The 24078-nt window shown below is 44.6% G+C and overlaps 1 protein-coding gene across 1 annotated transcript in view; it reads right to left on the reverse strand.

The window, feature by feature from the left end:
- Nucleotides 1–24078, reverse strand: part of FMNL1 (formin like 1) — a 69269-nt gene that overhangs the window by 7613 nt on the left and 37578 nt on the right. Inside the window, exons 4-16 of the mRNA XM_088470747.1 lie at nucleotides 19575–19648; nucleotides 14007–14090; nucleotides 12648–12785; nucleotides 11073–11175; nucleotides 10832–10908; nucleotides 10064–10157; nucleotides 9913–9987; nucleotides 6384–6494; nucleotides 5666–5815; nucleotides 5399–5500; nucleotides 2552–2768; nucleotides 1913–2437; nucleotides 1518–1642 (exon numbers count right to left, since the gene is read on the reverse strand). Of these exons, the coding sequence (XP_088326873.1) occupies nucleotides 1518–1642; nucleotides 1913–2437; nucleotides 2552–2768; nucleotides 5399–5500; nucleotides 5666–5815; nucleotides 6384–6494; nucleotides 9913–9987; nucleotides 10064–10157; nucleotides 10832–10908; nucleotides 11073–11175; nucleotides 12648–12785; nucleotides 14007–14090; nucleotides 19575–19648 (1875 nt within the window). The remainder of the gene's footprint in view (nucleotides 1–1517; nucleotides 1643–1912; nucleotides 2438–2551; nucleotides 2769–5398; nucleotides 5501–5665; nucleotides 5816–6383; nucleotides 6495–9912; nucleotides 9988–10063; nucleotides 10158–10831; nucleotides 10909–11072; nucleotides 11176–12647; nucleotides 12786–14006; nucleotides 14091–19574; nucleotides 19649–24078) is intronic.

Genomic DNA, 24078 nt, shown 5'->3' on the forward strand with positions numbered 1-24078 from the left:
ACCAAGTCACTGCAATGATCACAGTATAACAGGGAAGTATAGCACACCAAGTCACTGCAATGATCGCAGTATAACAGGGAAATATAGCACACCAAGTCACTGCAATGATCGCAGTATAACAGGGAAATATAGCATACAATGATTGCAGTATAACAGGGAAGTATAGCACACCAAGTCACTGCAATGATCACAGTATAACAGGGAAATATAGCACACCAAGTCACTGCAATGATCGCAGTACAACAGGGAAATATAGCACACCAAGTCACTGCAATGATCGCAGTATAACTGGGAAGTATAGCACACCAAGTCACTGCAATGATCGCAGTATAACAGGGAAGTATAGCACACCAAGTCACTGCAATGATCGCAGTATAACTGGGAAGTATAGCACACCAAGTCACTGCAATGATCGCAGTATAACAGGGAAATATAGCATACAATGATCGCAGTATAACAGGGAAGTATAGCACACCAAGTCACTGCAATGATCGCAGTATAACTGGGAAGTATAGCACACCAAGTCACTGCAATGATCGCAGTACAACAGGGAAATATAGCACACCAAGTCACTGCAATGATCGCAGTATAACTGGGAAGTATAGCACACCAAGTCACTGCAATGATCGCAGTATAACAGGGAAGTATAGCACACCAAGTCACTGCAATGATCGCAGTACAACAGGGAAATATAGCACACCAAGTCACTGCAATGATCGCAGTATAACAGGGAAATATAGCATACAATGATTGCAGTATAACAGGGAAGTATAGCACACCAAGTCACTGCAATGATCGCAGTATAACAGGGAAATATAGCACACCAAGTCACTGCAATGATCGCAGTATAACAGGGAAATATAGCACACAATGATTGCAGTATAACAGGGAAGTATAGCACACCAAGTCACTGCAATGATCGCAGTATAACTGGGAAATATAGCACACCAAGTCACTGCAATGATCACAGTATAACAGGGAAATATAGCACACCAAGTCACTGCAATGATCGCAGTATAACTGGGAAATATAGCACACCAAGTCACTGTAATGATCGCAGTATAACAGGGAAAAATAACACACCAAGTCACTGCAATGATATATCAGGGAAATATAGCACACCAAGTCACTGCAATGATCGCAGTATAACAGGGAAATATAGCACACCAAGGGGTCTATTTACTAAGCAGTGTTAGGAGACAGAGTGAAAAGTGATAAGTCAGTGATAAGGTGCCAGCCAATCAGCTCCCCACTGTCATCTCACAGGCTGTTTGAAAAATGACAGTTGGGAGCTCATTGGCAGGCACCTTATCACTTTCTTATCACTTTTCACTCTGTCTCCTAACAATGCTTAGTAAATAGACCCCCAAATCACTGTAATGATTGCAGTGTAACAGGGAAATACAGGACACCAAGTCACTGCAATGATATATCAATAATATAAGTTAAATATAGCACACCAAGTGACTGCATTATCTAACTTTTTATATCAGTTTTTGTATTATCTTTTTATTTACCTGAAGCACCTTATCATCATTTAGCTGTGTAAAGACTGTTCCATTGATCTGTGTGGGTTGTAGTGCAACCCAGTTGAGGACTTGCATTCTTTGCTTTGTCTGGACTGGTTTTTTAATACTCACACCTAGGTAAAGGGGTTAGTTACATTAGGTGCTTAAGAAAATACAGTCAACCTACAGTATGTTGTGTAACTTATGGCACAGTCAGACATTTTGGATTGGACTAGAAATTTTTAAATTGCTGTGACAAGACCCATATAGCTTTAGGCCCTTAAATTAACATCTCCAATGAAACAAAATTGTAGCCCCATATTTATAGATACACGATTAAACAATAACATTCAATCTTATATTAGAATATTTACTGTGATAATACAGACACCTTTCATGATTACCTGTGTGTAAGGCACCTAATGATGGTGGAGCAGGGCCTGTGGAATGTCGAAGGCCACCAGGGGGCGGTGGTGGAGCAGGCGGGCCACCTGGGGGTGGTGGTGGAGCTGGTGGGCCACTAGGGAGTGGTGGTGGAGCTGGTGGGCCACCAAGGGGTGGTGGTCCAGGTGGGCTATCAGGGAGTGGTGGCGGCACAGGTGGACCATCAATAACTGCAGAAAGAGGAGGAGGTGGAGGGGGTACATTGAAAGCACTAGGAAGTGGAGGGGGTGGAGGAGGACCAGTTGTAGATGTTAGAGGATGAGGATGATCACTGAGTGCACAAGGGATATTTGTTGGAGGAGGAGATGGATGACTCTCATCATCATCCTTGGTTCCTGGGAAAGGAGGAGTAGCAGTGACAATACTGGCCTCTAACCCTGAAGATGGTTGAGTAGGTGAAACAAACTGGACCTCTGACTCCAATCCTGACAATAGAGGTAAGGTGTGGGTGTCAGATGATGCTTCCAACTCATGCGCAGAGGTATCTAGAAACAGAAGACAAAACAAACTTTTTTCTCATGAATCAATTTCAATCCAGAGATTTTCAAATGTTATGGTGCAAAGTGATGAAATATTGTATATTTTCCAATCTGTGTTACCTTTAGCAGATGTTGTTACTATGGTCAACCTGATAGCTGATGGTGAGGCTGGGGGTACTGTTGTAGTAATTGGAGACTCTGTGCGATCACTTAAAGAAGGAGAATCTTCTGTACAAGTGTCACCAGCAGGTTCCACCCAGAGTACTCCTTGGTTATTTGACTTTATACCAGTTATATTTTGATGGGTAACCAGCGGGAGATGTGAAACATGCTTCTCCTGGAAGAGAGGGAGAGTAAAAAGCTGCTACAATACACTGTCTATAAACTTGTATATACTGTACTAAAATATGTCTACTCCACAAACTGGGCCTCGATTCTGAATTGCACGCAGGTCGCCATGCACACGGATCTCGCAGACTTCAGTGTACTGCTCACCAAAGAATGAAATCAGCGCCAGATACACGAATGGACAAAGTTTGCTAGCGTGTAGGGATCTGTCGACGGAGCGCACTATCCATGAAATGGGCATTTATGGGTGGTAACTGCGAGGTAAGGAACTCATCTGTCTCATAGGTTTCCACAACTGAATGACTCAGTAACAGGTCAACTGTATGCAAGGTGAGTTTTGCAATTTTGCTGGGTTTTAAATGAATTTGAACATGGCCATACTTTCTACAACATCATTTTTGGAACATACGTCATTCCTGGCTATCCTCAGCAGCTTCTAGGAGTTGAGTAGGGGTGAATGTAAGCAATTGTATAGTTTGTGTTGGGTCATAGGAGATATGACTCAAAAAAAGAATTTTCCTTAGTTGATGCACTCTTAATTATGGATAATTATTACATTAATTATTTATATTGCATGAAACTTAAAACTTAACTTTTAATCAGACAAAAAAACCCAAAAAGACACACATATGTTAAATCTGCTCGCAATTGTAGCATATAATGCTGCAGATCACTAACTCCCTTTAGGAGTGTTTAATAATGTTGAAACTGGCTCAAAAATTTAATCAAATAAAGGTAAATTGCCAAACAATTAAGTAGTGATTAATTAACAAATTGTTAAATACACCATTATCCCTTGTATTAATGTTATTAGACCATTTTTTGAACAAGAAAAGGTAGTAAGTGAAATATATTAGTGAAAAAACCAAGATATTAAGACTTAAATAATAGTCCAATTATTCATGTGGTTTATATGCAGCAGGACTATTCACATCCTCATAATTTGCCCACTGTCAGGAGTATATATAATTATATATATAATGCAATAAGCAATATCCAATATTGAGTTATAAGGGAAACCAGGCAATTAATGGTCTATGTTAATATATCCATATATACACATTATATTGTTTATATATAATGACACTGTTAGTATCCTTGCAATCAACCCCTGTCAAGAGGTACACATATTATCCAGATAAAAAGTAATAGACATAAAAGACCCCCACCTTAATTGGGGGAAGACCTCTCACCCCTAACTCCGTTTATCCCTGTGGGTATTGATACAGGCTCAGTGGGTAGTTCACCACCACCAATTCACTGATAGGATATAGCACATATCAATAAGACATAAGCAGTCCTATTGAGCTCTACTTAAAGGACTAAGGACCATACGTATCAAAGCTTGTGAGATAAAATTGTGAAATATATATCACCAACCAGTCAGCTTCTAACTTACATTTTGCAGGCTGTGTTTAAGAAATGATAGTTTGAAGCTGATTGATTGGTGATATATATCTCACAATTTTATCTCACATCAAGCTTTGATACCATGCCCCTAAAATCTTTAAGGCATCTAGGGGTACATGTACTGTATCATGTGATAATAATCCCTTTTTTCTGCATTTTCATTGAAAAAGTAGTTATTACTGCTTCTCTAAAATGTATTAAAAGGCTGACCGTGGAGAAATCAGAGATTTTTACTAGCGGCGCCTTCAGATTGTGTAAATAATCGGCCACAGCAGCTAAGCATTAGGGGACACATACATATCTTGTGCAGCACTAAGCTGATACAATACAGGCAGGGGAGAGATCGCTGGAGAGGTGAGTTATTGTACTGCTGCACTAATCGATGAAGCAGATTGTCACCCAGCTCTGAGAAAAGGGTTAGAATAATACAAGTGACCCTAGTACACTGTGGCACATTGCCTGACATTTTTTATTACACAAATTTTAATATAACAAAGCATATTTTTACTTCTGGGCCTAAAACTCGCTAGTTCCACCACTGGCGTGTTAACATTTCCCAACCCCACCTACATCTGTACCACTCACTTTTCATACTGCAGAGGGATGTACTTTACCTTCCTATCAGTAATTTGTTTAGAGGGTAGAATGGTGGGAGTGAGGAGGCGGGGTCACTAAGGACCACTAATGGCTGCCTGTGGTGTGTAAACAAACTTGCCGTCTCCCACAGAAATGGGAAAACCCGAAGACAGAAAATAAAAAAAGACTGTATTTTCACATTTCTGCTTGCACAGGACACAATGAAGAAACATATGTGGTTGGTGTGAGATAAAATTGTGAGATATATATCACCAGCCAATCAGCTTCTAACTTACATTTTGCAGGCTGTGTTTAAGAAATGATAGTTTGGAGCTGATTGGTTGGTGATATATATTTCACAATTTTATCTAACATCAAGCTTTGATACATATTATTACTAGTTATTATTTATATAGCGCACACATATTCCGCAGCGCTTTACAGAGAATATCTTACCATTCACATCTGTCCCTGCCCCATTGGAGCTTACAATCTATATTCCCTACCACATGCTCACACATACACATATGCCCCTAAATGATGGTATTACAACAGTCTGATTATATGATAGCACATTGCACTAGCTGAAAGACACGCATACAAGACATTGATAATGATACAAAAAGCTCTCACCTTTCCTGCACCCAGATCCTTACGGGTTTGGTCCAGCTGTTTCTCCAGCTCAGCCACTTTTCTCATGTATTCATTCTCAGTTTGCTGTAACTTCTCAGTGAGCTAGGGGGCGATAAGAGATAACTTTATGTAGTTCACTTATATTAATTGTCTGCCAATAGTTCACATAGAATAAAAGTAAATATAAAACACTTTAGTCACCAGTTATTCCTGGCATATCAATATCACCCAGAACCTAATATATAGTGCTGAACAGAAATTACTTACATGAGCTAAATGTCCCTGGAGGTCCTCTACGTGCTCCAGCATTTCATTCTTGTTCTCAGTGTCTTCCAGAAGACTGTTCACATCAAATATATTATCAAGATAGGCTTGTATTTGTACCTGGAGCCGCTCACTCTCCGTGTGCTTCAGCACCTGGCAAATGGGACAATCAGATGATATTTATTGTCTAGCCCCCTCCAAAAAATGAAAAAATACCATAAATATATAAAATGACCTCCAGTCACACCCAGATATTTACTTCCTCACTGAGGATTTGTAATTGCAGAGCACCATCTAAGGGAAAGTTTGATTTTCTATTGACCATCTGGACTGTTTCCTGTTATGCTATGGTATTACGATAAATAGATTGTTTAAAATATCCCAAAAATCAAACCTTTGCAAGGCTACATATTAAAAAAAACTTGATACAAATGTCTCACAAAAAAATGTAATTGATATGCAACAAAGGGGTGAATGGAACCCCACCAATCTCAATATTTGTCAGTTTAGTGGGAATGTTCCAACACTGCAATTGATCAGAGCTCTAGCTTCTTGTCAACTACTTGAAACCCTCAGCTAGCGAGGCTGGCATACCATGGAATGCAGTTTTGTACAGACTTTCAGAGTGATAGAGTGTAGCACTATAAAGTGTGGGTGATATAAAGAGGGATCATGTTGTATTGTGTTTATATATTTGGTTTATTATTTGGTAAATACCTACCTCAAGATACTCATCCAGTCCTAACAGGGAAAACTCATACTGCAGGTAGACCCGGAAATTCATGTTTTTTACAGAGTGAACCACAATATTAATAAACTGCATGCAAGCCACCTGGAGATATACACAAGTATGACATTATTAGAAAATGTGCAGAAAAATGTACAGCCAAACCGAATGACGTTTTTTCCCCCAGAGAATGGGGACAAATGGGTGTAAAATAGAAGCCCCCAAAAGGGAAAAAAAACAAAAAACAAGGCAATTTGCAATTAACTATATTAGTTAGTTGTTATCCATTATCCCAACGATACATATTCCATTGACTTCAATATGTAACATATTTCCACACAAACATAGTAAAGCAAAATGTTAGTTTGTGCAGGTATATTGGCGGTCCGGATTCTGGCTGTTGGGATGCCGTACCCAACTGTCAGGGAAGTAGTCGGCATCCTGACAGTCAGAATACCATTGCGCACTTTACTGGCTCCGAGATCCCCACAAGTCAAAATGCAGACAACTTTAAAAGGTAAATATTAGGGTTAGACTGTGGGAAGGGAGGGTTAGGGTTAGGCTGCGAGAGGGGTGTGTTAGGGTTAAGGTTAGAACAGGGCTCGACAAATCCCGGGGGCCAGATCGTCATGTTGACCAGATTTTGCTACCTGGCGACCAGATTATCCGGGGTGGGAGGAAGCAGCTCCAGCCTCCTCGTCAGCCTTGGCGCTGGCAGGCATTATGTTATGCAGCAGTAGCCAATCGTTGCACGGCGCCGTATCCCTCAGCCAATCAGTGGCTACCTCTTTTGCTCCTGCTGGGAGCAAAGCCAATCGCTGCTTGCCCCAGCCAATAGCGTGTCCTCAGCCAATAGCTGCGCAGCGCCGTGTCTCCAACCAATTGCCGCATCATGTCCTGACACCTCCTCTTTCCCCCCAGCGCGCCGCGCTCTATATCCATTCCCGGCGGAGGCTGGAGCTACCCGGTGAGTGTAAATGGAGATGGGGAAGCCAGCATAGGCTGGGCAGCAGCAGCAGAGAAGAGCCTGGTTCCTGCAGGCTGAGGTGGAGGCAGAGCATCAGAGTAGAGGCAGCAGGTTTCTGAGGAGAGCGGCATCACCCTCTAGCACCCTGCGCTCCTTCACGCAGGAGGCGGTGAGGTGGACACTGCACGGGGCAGAAAGGACTGCAGGCGGACAACAGTGACCAAGGGCTCCCAGCAGGAGCAAAGGAGGTAACCACTGCCCCAAGTGATAGCTACCCTTACCCCCTCCCCCAGGGCTTCCCCAGCTGCTATCCTGACCCCCAGTACTGTGCCAGCTGCTATCTAACCTTGCCACCGCTTCCTACCCCTAGTTCTGCCTGCCCCTTACCCCCTCCTTGCCCCCCCCCCCCCCCCCCCAGTACTGCGCCAGCTGCTGTCTGCCTTCGCCCTGCATAATATTTGATGGCACCCAGAAACAATGGATTGGGACCCCAATTTTTTAAAGTGAGGGGTCTCTGTGACCCACAATTTTTTTCTCTCGCCGCAATCACTGATAGTGTATGAATAAGGTAGCAGCAGTCGCCGTCTGGCACACAATCAGCTGCGCTCCTCATTGCACTGTAATTTAATTCATAAGACTCCTGCTCCTTTCTTCTGGGCCATCATATACTTTTGTCCAAATGTTATTTTTTTTTTTTAAATAATATATTAATGTACATTTGGGACCTACTGTGGCATAATGTGAACTTGGGTTTTGATGTGTGGCAATATATGTAGTTGTTCCTACTGTGTGGCATAGTGTGCATTTGGGCCCTACTGTGTGGTATAATGTGCATTTGGGCCCTAGTGTGTTTCCTAATATGAATGTAGGCCCTAATGCATGGCATATTTTGAATCTGGGGCAGGTATGGGCATGTGGCAGAATCTGCTGACCATTGAAGAGGCATGTGTGGCATTCTAATGGCATATGGGGAGGTTGCAGGGCACTGAAGGGGCATGTGTGGTGGTTTATACAAGTTTTTATTTTGGTCACGGTCTGGCTTCTAACTTTTAAGATGGTCCCTAGATTTTACGAAAAATTGTCGAGCCCTGGGTTAGAATACTTAACGAAAATCGCTGGCATTTTCACCGTAGGCATTACGACTGTCGGGATGGCCTACCCAACCTCTTTGTCACATGAGTATCATAGACCGAAGTGCCAAAAGTCATGGAAGAGTAGTATGTAAAGGTAATGGTAAGTGGCTTCACTGTACTGTGATGTCTTGGAAATGCCCAGTAGTAATCTAACATCTCCTTAATCAATTTAAACACCCGCTGGGCTGCACGTGGCAAGGCAACATGAATTGTTGGAGCTCGAAATGGGAATGATAGTGGGTGCCCGACGAATTGGACGTTCTTTTCCTAAGTTGTGTGGACATTAAACATTCCTCGATCTACGGTGTGTACCGGAAATAACTATTGGAAGGCATTACCATCCACTGTGGACAGCACTGTGGCCAACCATGGGTGCTTAATGATCATGACCAGCGACATTTGGCTAGAACTGTCCGTGTTAACAAACAAGCTACACTGGCTTAAGTCATATCCACATTCAATGCAGGAGATACCAGACACATCCAGCAGCGTTCTTTAGCTTCCATGGGATTTTGGAGCAGATCCACCAGAGTGCCCCTGTTAGCACTACAACACTGGACACAGTGCCTCACCTGGGTTGGTGACATTGCTAATTGGACTCGAGAACTGGTAACATGTGGTCCGATAAATCACAGTTCCAGTTGTTTCAGGCTGATGGTAGGGTTCGGATGTGGTGCAGACCCTATGAGGCCATGGACCCTATGGACAACAAGGCACTGTGCATGCTGTTGGTGGTTTGGTGGTTCCATAATGGTGTGGGGTGTGTTCACGTGGCATGGGTTGGGTCTTCTCGTCACCCTGAACATGTCATTGACCAGTAACTGCTTGATGACCATTTGCAGCCTTTCATGAACTTCATGTACCCCCACAATGATGGAATATTCCAGCAGGATAATGCACCAGTCCCAAGTTGCCCAGAATAGGCTTGAGGAGGATTCAGGAGAGTTCTGACAAATGGTGTGGCCACCACGTTCACCCGACATGAACCCAAACAAGCATTTATGGGACGTGGAGGAGAGGTCCATTCGCTCCTAAGATCCTGCACTTATAAATATTGTGAGAAGCTAGCCAGATGGTGTGGGTCAACATCTGTCCAGAGGTCTTCTGTCGATGTCGAGTTGCTGCAGTTCGTTAGATGCAATCCTACACGATACTAGGCATACGATGATTTTTGGCACTTCAGGCCCAATTTTTCTTTGACCTTATTATCACAGATCTTTATGGTCCATATCTCTGTTTAGAGCTATATTTACTAAAGTGAGAGTTTTTAGAAAATGTAGATGTTGCCCATAGCACCTCACATTACATATCCACGCAGGCCACGCACAAATCAACTCAAGCTACACCATTTTAGTTGAAGCCACAATACCTTTCTAACAAGCTATGTAAGGCTGATGTTTCAAGCAATCTCTGTGATACTCACCATAAAATCAATGTTGGAATCTTCAGTCCGGAAATATTCCATGAGTTTTTCAAACCTGGATCCTTCACGGCATACCTGCAAAAACACTACAGTGAGTATATAGGGCAGTATTGGATGCAACAAAAACCTTAGCAGATTGGCCTCATCATACCTCCATAAAATAGTTGAAAGCTGAGAGAATTATCTCATGGCCTCCACGGACTAGACATACAGCAGCAAGTAGCTCTAGAACCAGGGCCTTGGTTCTGGGACAAAGACAGATGAAAATTGGTTAGTGAATGAATGATGTGACAGGAGGAATTTAGGAGGTACAGGGTGTTTATACAATCTGCTCCTGATAGCAAGGTGTGTTTGGCTTGTCTCTGATCACCTTTATATATGCAATAATCAACCACTGTTTTGAAGTGTGTGGCGTAGAACAAACTGTAGTCAACCAGATCATCAGAATTATCAGAGTATCATGAGTGCACTCATCAGTGAACTGCCGACTTGTTTTATCAGAAAGGGCTGCATGTGACAGGGGCATTGTCGTAATGCAATGAGGGTGATAGAAGTAAGAGGGAAACCACAGAGTAAGGAGTTGTTGGAAAGTGCAGTGTCCCCCGTCAGCACAGAATTTCATACTTCCAACTTTCTGACGTTTTCCTTTAATATACCTGTTTTTTTGAGTACATATGGACAGACAGACAGATCAGGTAAGTACAAGAGTTTCTTGTATTTTGGGAAACATACATAATAATGGGATTAATAGGCTTAAAATGTAAATATGGTGGAATGATAGAAAAAAAAAACTTATAATATTGGAATGGATAAAGATAGAGAAATTGGAATGGATAAAGATAGAGAAAATGAAGCAATAGAATCAAACGACACATTGACCCAACCACTATTAAGTTGGGAACTCACTGTCATTACTCACCGGGGGCTCTTATTGGTAAGGCTGAGAGTAATCTGATTGACACAGGATGGATGAGACATCACCATACTGAAGCCTGACTGCAGTGGGAGAAATGGTAGCAGTTAACATGGTATCCCATCTTTCCAAGACGTACCTATAGTGTAGATGTTTTTGTGCCTAGACACAGACTAGGTGCATTCTTTAGGTAGGCAAAATACACATTAAGTTTTTTATTTGCACTGGAAATCTATAGGGTACATACCTGGTAGTTCATGATTGCCCGCAAACACATGATACACACATGTACATCATCCTTCATGTTCGTGTGTCGAGAGTTTCTCATTGTGGCCCGGTTATAAAGATATCTGTTAATACAAAGATTAAATAGCTCTAAACCAGATTTGATGCCATTTCAGGAACCTTTAAGAAGATAGTTATCCAAAGGCTTGCTTGCCTGGTCAACCTACTGTTAGTGATAAATACTGAAATTGCGCCCTTCTCATCCCATATACCAGAGGTTCCCAAACTCTCCTCAAGACACCATAACAGTGCAGGTTTTAGGATATACATGACTTAATTAGTACCCGAGTAAATTTGATTTAACCTTCTGTGCTCAACCATGGATATCCTTAAAACCTGTACTGTAGGATGCCTTGATGACTGAGTTTGGGAACCACTTCCTCATATAAAGGACTTTAAATATTTGTATTCACACTGTGTGCACTTTAAAAGAGGAATATTGTGATATTTTTGAGTCATTGGTGCTGTCAGAAAGATAACTACTAAATTTTTAATTTTTAAAAAATTTCCTTAGTATTCCTTTATTTTACTGCCCCCTATCCCCACCCCACAATACACAAATCTTGCTCCATAAAACAGTTGTCTCAGGTTGCTTGAACAGTCTAGCAATCAGGTGTCATGCTTGTGAATGGATAGTTGTAGGAGGATCTGTTGTGCTCCTATCAGGTTCAGGTAGGACATAGTCAGAGATGATTACCTAGCTGTCGGGCGTCATACACATGAAGAAGGAAATGATTACCTGGTGGTCAGGTGTCATACACATGAAGAAGGAAAGGATTACCTGGTGGTCAGGTGTCATACACATGAAGAAGGAAAGGATTACCTGATGGTCAGGTGTCATACACATGAAGAAGAAAAAGATTACCTGGTGGTCAGGTGTCGTACACATGAAGGAGGAAAGAATTATCTGGTGGTCAGGTGTCATACACATGAAGAAGGAAATGATTACCTGGTGGTCAGGTGTCATACACATGAAGAAGGAAATGATTACCTGGTGGTCAGGTGTCATACACATGAAGAAGGAAAGGATTACCTGGTGGTCAGGTGTCATACACATGAAGGAGGAAAGGATTACCTGGTGGTCAGGTGTCATACACATGAACAAGGAAAGGATTACCTGATGGTCAGGTGTCATACACATGAAGAAGAAAAAGATTACCTGGTGGTCAGGTGTCGTACACATGAAGGAGGAAAGAATTATCTGGTGGTCAGGTGTCATACACATGAAGAAGGAAATGATTACCTGGTGGTCAGGTGTCATACACATGAAGAAGGAAAGGATTACCTGGTGGTCAGGTGTCATACACATGAAGAAGGAAATGATTACCTGGTGGTCAGGTGTCATACACATGAAGAAGAAAAAAATTACCTGGTGGTCAGGTGTCATACACATGAAGAAGGAAAGGATTACCTGGTGGTCAGGTGTCATACACATGAAGGAGGAAAGGATTACCTGGTGGTCAGGTGTCATACACATGAAGGAGGAAAGGACTACCTGGTGGTCAGGTGTCATACACATGAAGGAGGAAAGGATTACCTGGCAGTCAGGTGTCGTGTTCTTGAAGGGTTTGTTGTGGGGGAAGAGGATGAGCTGCTTATGTTAAGATCCTCCAAGGAACTTTGTAACAACTTTGGTTTCTCAGCTGTGCCATTATCAGAGTTCTCCATATCTAACCTGTAAAAGAAAGTGAGCTTAAAGAGTAAAGAAAATACAATTAAGAGATGGGCAGGAGAGCATGGTGTCTGTTTGATGGCAATTATAACAATATAAATGGGACTCAATGTTGCAGAAAGTTTAGTCAACAAAGATTATTTATATAGCATCAGTGCTTTTTCTGATACTCAGAATCCGCACCTTTTATTTTTTTAGTATAAGTTTTTATTCTTATAACTAATTCTGGAAACAGGAATAAATTAGTGAAATAATTACAGGTGTGAGGCATCTGAAGTCTTGTCTTCTCTTGCATTAACTTGTTACTTTAGGTGAGCCCGGTATCTCTTTCCTAAAGAAAAGGCACTGTATAGCACCAACATATTCTGCTGTGATGTACATTTAGAGACTATTGCTCCAGCACATCAATCCCATCCCAGTAAAACTTAGATTTATGAGTCCCTTTTAACAATGAACCTTAATTCCAGTGGCATATTTTATTGCAGTAGTATTACAGTAATGCTATTGAATATGCCATTGGTAATTAACATTACTTACATTACTTATTGCTCTCGCCATCTATAGATGACGCAAGAGATACAGTGACAAACAGCTCTAATCTTAGGTTACTGCTGTTTGCTAAATACTGAAAGGAGGACATAACCCCTTTAGCCAGTGCTAAAGGGGTTATGTCTCGTTGATAAATGGGGTCATATATTTCCTTTTGCAGACACACCGACACAAAGGTCAGTTTTAGTCAAAATTAACTTTCCATTATATCTTTGTACCATTAAATGAAAGCCATGTAAGACATACGCATACCATACTAGATGTCAGAAGGAGGGTGGGCAAGTTATTGTGCAGTTTTCTCCCCAGGCTGTTTCTTGTGGGTGCACCACCCGGCAAGAAACTGCCTACCACCCGGCACTTTGGGAGCCTGCAAGTGGGGACAGTATCTGGGAGCTTTAAAAAAGTGCCAGATCCTACAGACTTTGCAGCTTTTTCATAATCAGATGACTGGGACTCTAATAAGAAGAGGAGAATTAATATATAAAATGTTATTTCAAGTTTAAATCATTATAAGGTCAGGGATTAAAAGATTTTATTATTGTGAAGGCCCCACCCCGCTACTTCTTGATGCCACCCGGCTGGAAAAAATTTCTGGGGAGAACACTGCTGTGTAGGGGAAAATTATTAAGTACTTAGCAGACGTAGTTGATCGTATCTAAAGAGGTGCTGACTTACGGGAAGTAGCACTGAGCAAAAGACAGGTAATCCACTAGAGCGTCTAGGCCTCCAATCTCCGGACTCAAAAATTCTTCCACCCACCTGTAATCAAGAAGACAGAGTTTTACAATACTGTTATATGTACTATAGATATTACAGATACTGTACTGTAACTTGTACATGACACAAAATAGTAAACATAGGACAAAACAGAGTAACCAATTTACAGTGCAAAAGCAGTCCTGTAATGAAGTGCACATGGGGCCTGATTATGAGATTTACGCTAATGCAATTGCATCTGCGATCTCTTACAGATCACATTAGTGAAAATATGCTAATGTCTTCCAAAGCTTACTTGAGCATAGAAACACAGGCCCTGATTCAGAGACGGACGCTATGACCACAGCACTCTCGCTATGACCACAGGACTTTCCTTCGCTCGTTGTGTCTGATCAAAGGGGGGCGTGCTGTCGATGTTGATTGACAGCACGCCCCCTTTGGTGGGCGTGCCGGGGGTGTGTCTGCCAGACGGAGGCGTTCCCAAGGGAACGCCTACCATCAGAAGCCGGCCCCACTGACATCACTAGTGATGTCAGTGGGAGTGATTTTGGCTCTGATAGAGCCAAAATCACTCCTGGCCTTGCGGTTGAGAAACTCAACCGCAGGCTTCTGCTCGCACTGGCGATGGTCGCGATGGTCAAGACCATCGCGACCATCATCCTGCACGCTCGTATAGGCTGTGGGTGGTGACCCACAGCTATACGAGCGTCCAGGAGGACGCTCCATATTTATGGAGGTGGGCCCTGATTCAGAGCGAGCGCTCTGGTCAGAGCGTCCGGCTCTGAATCAGGGCCTATGTCTCTCCTGACACGCAGAGAGATCTCATGCTGCAAAGGAGATGGCAATAGCTAATTTATGCATGCCCATGTAACGGCATGTAAACGGTCCCAATACACCAGCGTTTACCTAGCCACCCCCCTTTACCTCCCCTAAATGCTGACTGCCTGTCACTCACATTGCAAGTAAATCCTCTGTGTGAGCGTGATTGTGATACAATTGCTGCGTGTGTGCAGTGCGGCTTTCACACATGCGCAATGGCTAAAAATCGTTCAAGCTCCATAAATATCGGCATTGCGTAAATCTCTGAATCGGGCCCATGAAGCGTACTTGGTGCTTTGATAATGGATGTTTATTATACTTGCCATTTATGTAATAATGGTTGTTAGATTCAACCGCACTCCCAATGCCTGTTACATGCACTCACCCTGCATACATTTTAATACAATGTAGTCCAAATTGGCCCAGGAAATGAGATCAGGGGCCTGATTTAGAGATACATGCAGCCACATCCATGTTATCTTACGCTAATCCCTCTACCAAGCCCTTCCCCTATGTGAGAGCCTGCATCTGAATGTACAAGGACTGCGACACCCACTGTCAGCGTCTATGCGCACTGCTGTTACATGAGCGTGCATAAATTAGCCATTGTGATCTTATACGCAGCATGAGAGCTCTCTGTGTTTCAGGAGAGCTGCAGTGTTTGCGGCTGGTAATTGCATTAGCGTCCATCTCTGAATCAGGCCCTCTGTACAGAAACGCTTACAGTGACACACCCATAACACGCCCATGACACTCCCATGAGACAGCCCATTTGTGCATGCATTACTAGCCACCCCCTAGTCACCGCCCAGTAATGCCCTATACATTGCCTTAACACTACTTAGTACATGTGTCTAACAGGGGCGTATCTACCCATTGGCCAGGATGGCACTCGCCAGGGGGTGCCGACCAAAGGGGGGGCACCATCCGGCAGTGTCACCAACAGCCAAGGGGTGGACTACCCCCGCTAGTCCCACGGCCCCACAAGTGTAGGGCAGACCGCAGTGACGATCTGTCCTACACAGTTGTGTTTGTTATAGCAACCAGCCAATGAGAGTCAGACAGACTCTCATTGGCTGCTGCGTCGTCCACAGAGGGAGCCGACTGGAGCTCACTCATGAGCTCCGTCTTCCGCCTTCCCCCGCAGGGGGTGATGGGAGAGACGTCATGACGTCTCTCCCATAGTGCAGGAGAAGAGCCAGGACTCGGAGCGGACAGCGGCGGTCGCGTCAGGAGTGGGGATCAGGTAAGTTGTATTTTTTTTTCTTCTGTGTGTGTGTAAGCCTAGCACAGCAGGGGGGACACTGTATAGGGGGTGGCCGCTACTGGGGGCACTTTATGGGAGGGTGCCCGCTACTGAGGACACTGTATAGGGGGGACCACTACTGGGGGCACTTTAGGGGGGGTGGCAGCTACTGGGGGCACTGTATAGGGGGGACTACTACTGGGGAACTGTATAGAGGGGACTACTACTTGGGGCAATGCAGCATGGGGGGATTACTACTGGGGGTACTGCATGGGGGGGAGGGCAGTCCATTAAATATACACCCTGGTGCCTGAATCGGTTTAGCATAATTTTTAGGCACACCTGTGCACCGCACATTTTTAGGGATTTTCACACATGCGCAGTTGCAAAACATTGCTCAACCGCAAGAACATCGGCATTGCGTGCATCTATGAATGAGGCCCCAGATCTTTTCATTACTAGTTGCCTATAAAATCTGCACTTTCAATGGGATTTTGGAATTTTGTAAACTGGTTCTATTCTGCATGGTGCATGTCATCCATTTATTAATACTAAATACTAAAACTTCCAGCTCTGTTAGATTTCGCCATCTACATTTATGGACAAATAAGACACAGTTATGGAGAGATGTACCAAGACTTGGGGCAGGATGTACTTAAGGGGAAAATACAGTAAAATCCCCGAAAATGCAGTTTTCAGGGGGTTTACTGCATTTTTCATATATATCAAGCACTGGTGGGTAATGCCATCTTCAGCCTAGGGGCTTCTTTTCGGGATGTCTGCCCTGAGAGGGATCCAATCGGATTCCTCCCATCTTCCCCCGTGGCCTGCGGCCTATGCATGCGCAGAAGGACTTCTGGGTGTTAAAGCCGGAAGTCCCTCTATCCGGGGGCATCGCAAAGGACAGCTGTTATCGGGAGAGCTGTCCTTTGCGATATTCTAGGTACGTACCGTGATAATCAACCATGGTATGTACCTGATGAGAGGTGGGATGTACTGCATCATGGATGTGATGCTTAGTACATCCCCTCCTTGGAGAGATATAAAGTGGAGATAGATAAAGTACCAACCAATCAGCTCCTAACTGTCATGTTACAGGTTGTGTTTAAAAAATTACAATTAGGAGCTGATTGGTTGGTACTTTTTATCTCTATCCTAGGTGCCAATTTATCCAGGGGCATATCTATAATTGGTGAAGAGCGTGCAGTGCACAAGGCCCCTGGGTCCAGGGGGGCCCACACCGCACACCCTGCGCCCATTTCCCTGGTGACTTACGTATGAGCAGTAGACTCTGGCACAGACTAGTGCCCAGAGTCTACTGACGGGGGTCAGTGCTCAGCCGGCTGCCGGGTAGTAAGCCCCTGCATTTATCATTAACTATTCGCAGCATATTTCCGGAAAACACCTTATTTTGGGGGAGAGCTACAAATATTAAATATCCCCCAGATGTATTATGGAGGGACCACAGCAGAGATCTATCTCTGATATTTGCTGCGGTCCCTCCATTTCCAACAGCAGCCACCACCCCCAAATGTTTCTATGGAGGATGTGAACTGTCAGATTTGCCAAGCTCTGGAATGCGGAGCTTGGCCTCTGCAGCACTAAAGATAGTGTTGGTTGTGTTGCTGTAGCCTATGGGCTACACTTTGCAAAACTAGCTGAGAGAGGGTTTCCAGAGGAGCCCTCCTCGGCAATGGCTGCCGCGCATGCGTGGCCTGTAGACCGCACATGGGCAGGATGCCAGCAGAAACACTAATCCGGCCGCTATGCACTGTGGCCAAAACGATCTTGCCCTGTCTCCCCCTCCAATAGACAGCAGAAATGTCATGTGCTGCATAAGGCTGGGAGGGCCCCAGGAAGTTTCTGTACCGGTATCCAGGATTTTTATTGGCAGCCCTGTCTGTGTCCCTGTAGTTATACACTAAATCATCTCACTAAGAGGCCCATTTATTAGTGATTGCATTTGCAATGCGATCTGGGCACAATATTAGCACCCATGATCGCATTGCAGGATGCTATCATTCTGCCCGGATGTTTGAAAAAGCACATTCAGGGATAGGGCCTCTGAAAGAAGTCCGTCCCTGCGATGTGCTGGGAATGAAGTGACCATATCAGCGGTCTCTTCATTCCTCTGCTGGGACTCCTGCACATGAGTGGTCTACTAACCCCGCCGGCGCAGCGCATACTTGCCAACTCAACCTCATTGTCAGGGAGAATCCCTGAAATAGTAGCAATATCCCTGTCTCCCTGAAGAGTCCAATAATCTCACTGATTGCACCTTACCCCCATTATGAAGCTGTTATATAAAAAAAAAAACAGAGATATATACATTCAGATGGGATCATTAGTATCATTTCCCTGCATTGGTTATAAGGCACAATGATCCCTATGGCTACATGCATTTTTTTTTTAAGTGTTTTCATCAACAAATAGATATTACTAACTGGTTTGGGGCTCATTTACATTTGGATGTAAATTAATTTTATGACACGCCTCTCAGATGTAGCAGTACACGCCCACTTTACCGCACGCGCATAGGTGTTGTATTCACAATCTCCCTGAAATGCTTTTTCAAAAGTAGGCAAGTATGGCTCAGCGGCCATTGCCAGGGAGGGTTCCTATAGTACTCTATCGCAGGCTAATATTGCAACGTGTAGCCCATAAGCTACAGCGGCTTGCGCTGACAGCATCGCATACCCCACAGAAACCTATTAGGGTTGCGGCTGCTGGAGAAAATGGAGATATCTGCTGCAATCCCTCCATAATACATTCAGGGGATACTAAATATTTGTGGGTATCCCACCGAAAATGGATGTTTTCAAGGAATAAGCCACAAATATTTAATGAAGAAGATTGTTACAGGATTCTTTCAACCTGAGCACAAATCTCCTAAGTGGCTGATAGTATCCTTATAATCTAGAATTGTAAGTATGTAATAAATACATAGAACTAAATGCTACAGCAATAAAATCCAAAATCACCAGTTATACAGCTATTATTTACAAGGGTTTATACATTACAGCTGTATTTAGTCAAAGGGGGATATTCAATTAGAGGTGATGACCACTAGGTGCCAGTGTTCCAACAGTTTTTCCAGTAATTCATGACCACCAACAAAGCATTTTTTTAGCTCGCACCCCACACTGCAATGTTGGGTGACTGTAATAAGTGCTGATGCGTTGCAGCTGCATATCACTGCTAATTGGATTGCCCCCTAAATATTACATTTCTGTCATTCCCCCACCCCCCCCAACTAAGTAGCTGTGTCATCAACTGATATCTGCAGAATTTTACATTTAAAGTTTAAGTTCAAACTCCAGGATGTGAGACCTAATGTATCATGGTAGTGGAGGTGAGTTACTGATTGGGCTCCAGGCTTTGGATATTGCAGAAATAAACATTTTCTGTGCAGTAGTCATTTAATATCGCTTATATATAATATTATAGCATATATTACTCACCCAATGTGATTAGTCCTTAGGGAGATTTCCAGCTCTCTCAGAACCTGGGTGGACTCCTGGACCCTCCTCTTGAACTAAAAGAAATATATATTCACAGCGTGTATTATCTCACAGAATCCCTATAAGGTGTGTGTCACTGGCTTTTGTACAATTAAACAATTCTGCAAGAGAGAAAACACAGAGAGCTCTGCATTTCTATATGTGCCTCTGAAAATAGGCAGAGGCGGAACTCTCAGAGGCAGTAGAATCACTGGCCTCCGGGCGCCTGCTGTAGGGGGGGCACCAGGACCACACAGATATAACCGCTGCCCAGAGCCGGATTTAGACCTCACGGGGCCCTAGGCAAGCCATTGTTTAGGGGCCCCATCCCTCCAACAATCCTTTGCATATATTACAGTAGGTGTCACTGGAGCAAGACACACACATCATATTATATACATGCATCATCAACACACACACACACACACACACACACACACACACACACACACACACACACACACACACACACACACACACACACACACACACACACACACGAAACCTGTCCGATCTGTGGAAAGGAATAGGCGGCAACCTTGAATCCTGACGAAAAGGTCTTAGGATCTTGAAACGTCGACTATGTATGTAATCCATCGGTGATCAATACACGTTTTATTAGAGACAAAAGAATGCCGCCTATTGTTTTCCAGACGGGGAGGGCCAGGTTTCCTTATCTTGCTCCAGTGACACCTACTGTACTATATGCACAGTTACTACAGTCTTCCTAGGTCACAATATATATATATATATATATATATATATATATATATCATCCTGTAACAAATATATACATGAAAGGAGTGTGAATGTATGTGTGTGTGCATGTATGTGTGCATGTATGTGTGTGTAACTATACATACATGCATACAGAGTGTGATAGGCGAGACGGAAAGAAAGGGGGTCAAATGAACAGAGGAAGACAGGAGGAAAAATAGTGTGAGACGGGAGGAAAGGGGGTAGAACAGAGGGAGGCGGGAGGAGGTGAGGGAAAAGAAAATAAGCTAAAAACACCTACACAATAGGTAGTAACTCAGCAAATTATATATATATATATATATATATATATTTTTATTATAATCTAGTGACATTGTAAAAACTGTGCATAAATCCAGTAGGTGTCACCAGGTCAAGTCTTGACCTAGTGACACCTATTGGATATATGCAGTTTTTACAATGTCACTAATTGAGAAAAAAAAAATACTAACAATAAAAAAAATATATATATATTTATTTATTTTCTCCCATTGGGATATACATTTTCATATCGCATACACATATATATATATATGTGTGCTTTTATTGCAGGCAGCTCATCAGGGGCCTACCTGCCTGGCCTTGCTGGTGCTGCCAGTGGGCGGCGGCGGGCCTGGAAGGCTGGCAGAGTGACTGCTGGGGTGGGCTGCGGTGGGGCGCTGCTAGATGGGTGATGATGGATAGATCCATCCGCCCTGTCCCTGTGAGGGACAGGGCGGCGGGTGACCCGTTGAGTCACTCTGTCTCTGTACAGTGTGCACACACGCAAACCCGGCTTCTTCCCTCATGCGCAGGCAGGCGGCCGGGCACAGTCTCTCTCTCTCTCTCTGTCTCTGTCTCTGTCTCTGTCTCTCTCGTCTCTCTCTCCTAGACAGAGACAGCCACGCGGGACTCTCTGGGAGAGGAGGCGGGACAGCATGACGTCCCGCCTATATACATTCCTTTCATAAATAAACGTGTATATGCACACAGCTTCTGGTTGTTATAGTCACACTGCCCACCTGACAGCACCACATGCCCTCTTACATAGCACCCATCATTCCCACCCCCCACTCCTCTCAGCAGCCATAGACCCTCTCCCCTCACACCACAGGTCCCCCCTCACAGCACAGACCCACCCTCCCCTCACATACTCCTATCCCCTCACAGTACAGACACCCCCTCACAGACCCCTCTCAGCAGCCATAGACGCTCTCCCCTGATGGCACAGATCGCCCCTCCCCTTAGAGACTCTTCTCCCCTCACAGTACATACACTCCCTCCCATCAGCGACCCCCCTCAGCAGCCATAGACCCTCTCCCCTAACGGCACAGACCTCCCTCCCCTCACAGACCCCCTCTCTACCCAGCATAGATCCCCGTCCCCTCACAGTTCCGCGCCTTTCTCCCCTCCCCACCAGCTCCAGCAAATGTACCTGCCTATGACATCCATATGAACCGCGTCTGCATGGCTCGCCTCTTCAGTTGCTCCAGCCTTAACAGCGGCACAGCGGGGGAGTGAGACAGTGAATCCCTGTCACTGTCTGTCTGCGGGCGGGCGCAGCGGTATCCTCCTCAGCGTGGCTGGCACTCCATTCAGCAGCAGCAGCATCCCCGAGCTTGCCCCTTCCTGCTTAGGGCCGGCCAGCCCCGTTCTCAACTCCGCCTCCTCCTCCCCTAGCTTAGTAGCAGCCGGGCCTCTGATGTGCTGCTACTACACTGCCGGTATGTGTGTCCTGTCTCTCGGCTGGTGCTAGTAGCAGCATGTCATAAACTGACTCCAGGTTCTCCCCAGGGACAGTTTTTGGGGGGCACGGCCCGGTCACGGGCCCCTTGGTATCCGCCGGGCCCTAGGGGGCCGCTTAGGTTGCCTAGCGGCAAATCCGGCCCTGCCGCTGCCAGTGGTGCAGGCGCAAGTTATAGATCGATCTATTTGTAGGGTACAGGAAGCCACCGTTTCGTCTTCAGGCACCATCGGCACCGGCTGGTGCAATAAAGTTTTTACCGCCGGCAGTGCCTGAAGATATGCAGCAATCAGAGGACCGTGGCATGTAGAGCAGCAGGCAGGCACAGCCAGGAGACCCACGAGAAGGTAAGTGGAGCCGTCCATCTATTTTGCCTCCGGATGCCTACCATGAACTCTTACGCCCCTGACTTCCACAAAGTAGCTTTGTGCTTTACAGTATCAAAGAACTATACCTGGCAATACACTTCAAGATTATCGGTCCAACCTTTCAACTAGTTGGCTGTTTGGAACAAAAAGCTGCTAATGTATGGGAGCGAATGACAATCGCCCATTTGCTCCCAAATATTGGAAAACTGACAAAAACGTTCATTAAGACAAATTGGTTAAATCCGTTTTATTCAATCAACTTGTCTGAATTACTGTTTTTGTCTGTGTTCCCTGCTGTATGCAGAGCAAACCACTGTTGTACACTAGAACACCAATGCTACTATCAGGATGCAGGCAGGATACCGGCGGGCGCTATCCCGCTCACCGATATCCCGACACTGACAGCCCGACAGGGGACTAAAGACAGGTGTCGAAATCCTGACACCTATCATTAGCCCCATTACAAAATACGACACCTGGCATACCGAACGAAGGTAAGCGGGGTGTCTTAGTGTCTATGCGTGCGGGGAGGGGGGGGGTTAGGTTTAGGGATACCCTGGGGGTTTTAGTGTTAGGTACCCACCGGGATGGTTAGGGTAGGGAAATGGGGGGTTAGGGTTAGGCACCACTAGGGGGGGGGGGGTAATAATAACTAATAATGCAACTACACTTGGGATTGAGACTTCAACCAGGACCTTTCATATAAGCCGGACAATAACAGCTAGAACTCGGTTACCAGCCAAAAAGAGTTCATAAAATACACTGGCTTAATAATAATTTGTTTACATTGACTCGATCCGAAACTGGCAAAATCAGTTTTACACATACCTGTACTTTAGAGAAATAGAGGTTATTTGTCACTGCACCAACTGGAACAGAATGCAGGCTAATGGAATTTATAATGAGTAGGAGGAATGATATGTCTAATTAGCCTTTGATGTATTTGCCCTGTATTTTGACTGGTATATTGTTTTAATACATTTTGTCTTGATTATGAGGCACTTTTAGAGTATTGTTATAATTTTATATTTTCCACATGACACAGCACAGGTTGTTACAGGTTGTTACTTCTTTTCTGTGTAGTTTTAACTTAAGGCATTTTTCCTGTTTGATTTAACCAGCTGCTTTAGGTCAACTTAAATTTATAGTGTGGACACTGCACCAGGGATATTTTTTGGTTTGTTTATTACATCTACCACTGTTACACCTGTGTAAGTAGCGTTCCCGCTAGGCTGTTTTAGCGGGGCGCGGCGCCCTGCCCTCCTTCTGGAGGGCAAAAAGCACCCTGCCCTCCAGGAGGAGGGCAAAAAGCGCCCTGCCCTCACAGCCTGCGGGAGCCGTTCTCACCCGCGGGACGCAGTGTCCCGCGGGTGGAGAAACATGCGGTGACCCGGTCACCGCCGGCATGCGCCCGGCATCTTTTCTCCCTGTCTGCAGGGCTTGGGGGCTGCCCGGCGTGTCCGTAAGTGCCGGGCACGCCCCCAAGAGTGACGACAAGGGGACGCGTCTTATAGACACGCCCCCTTTTCCGATGACCGCGCCCCCTTCTCGCCGGAGCTAGAAGGAACACTAGTAAGTTCGTGTCACATGCTACCTGTTGTCCTACCTGATATATAAT

The sequence above is a fragment of the Taudactylus pleione genome, unplaced genomic scaffold (assembly GCF_031769625.1).
Source record: "Taudactylus pleione unplaced genomic scaffold, aTauple2 ptg000102l, whole genome shotgun sequence".
In the NCBI taxonomy this organism is placed as follows: domain Eukaryota; kingdom Metazoa; phylum Chordata; class Amphibia; order Anura; family Myobatrachidae; genus Taudactylus; species Taudactylus pleione.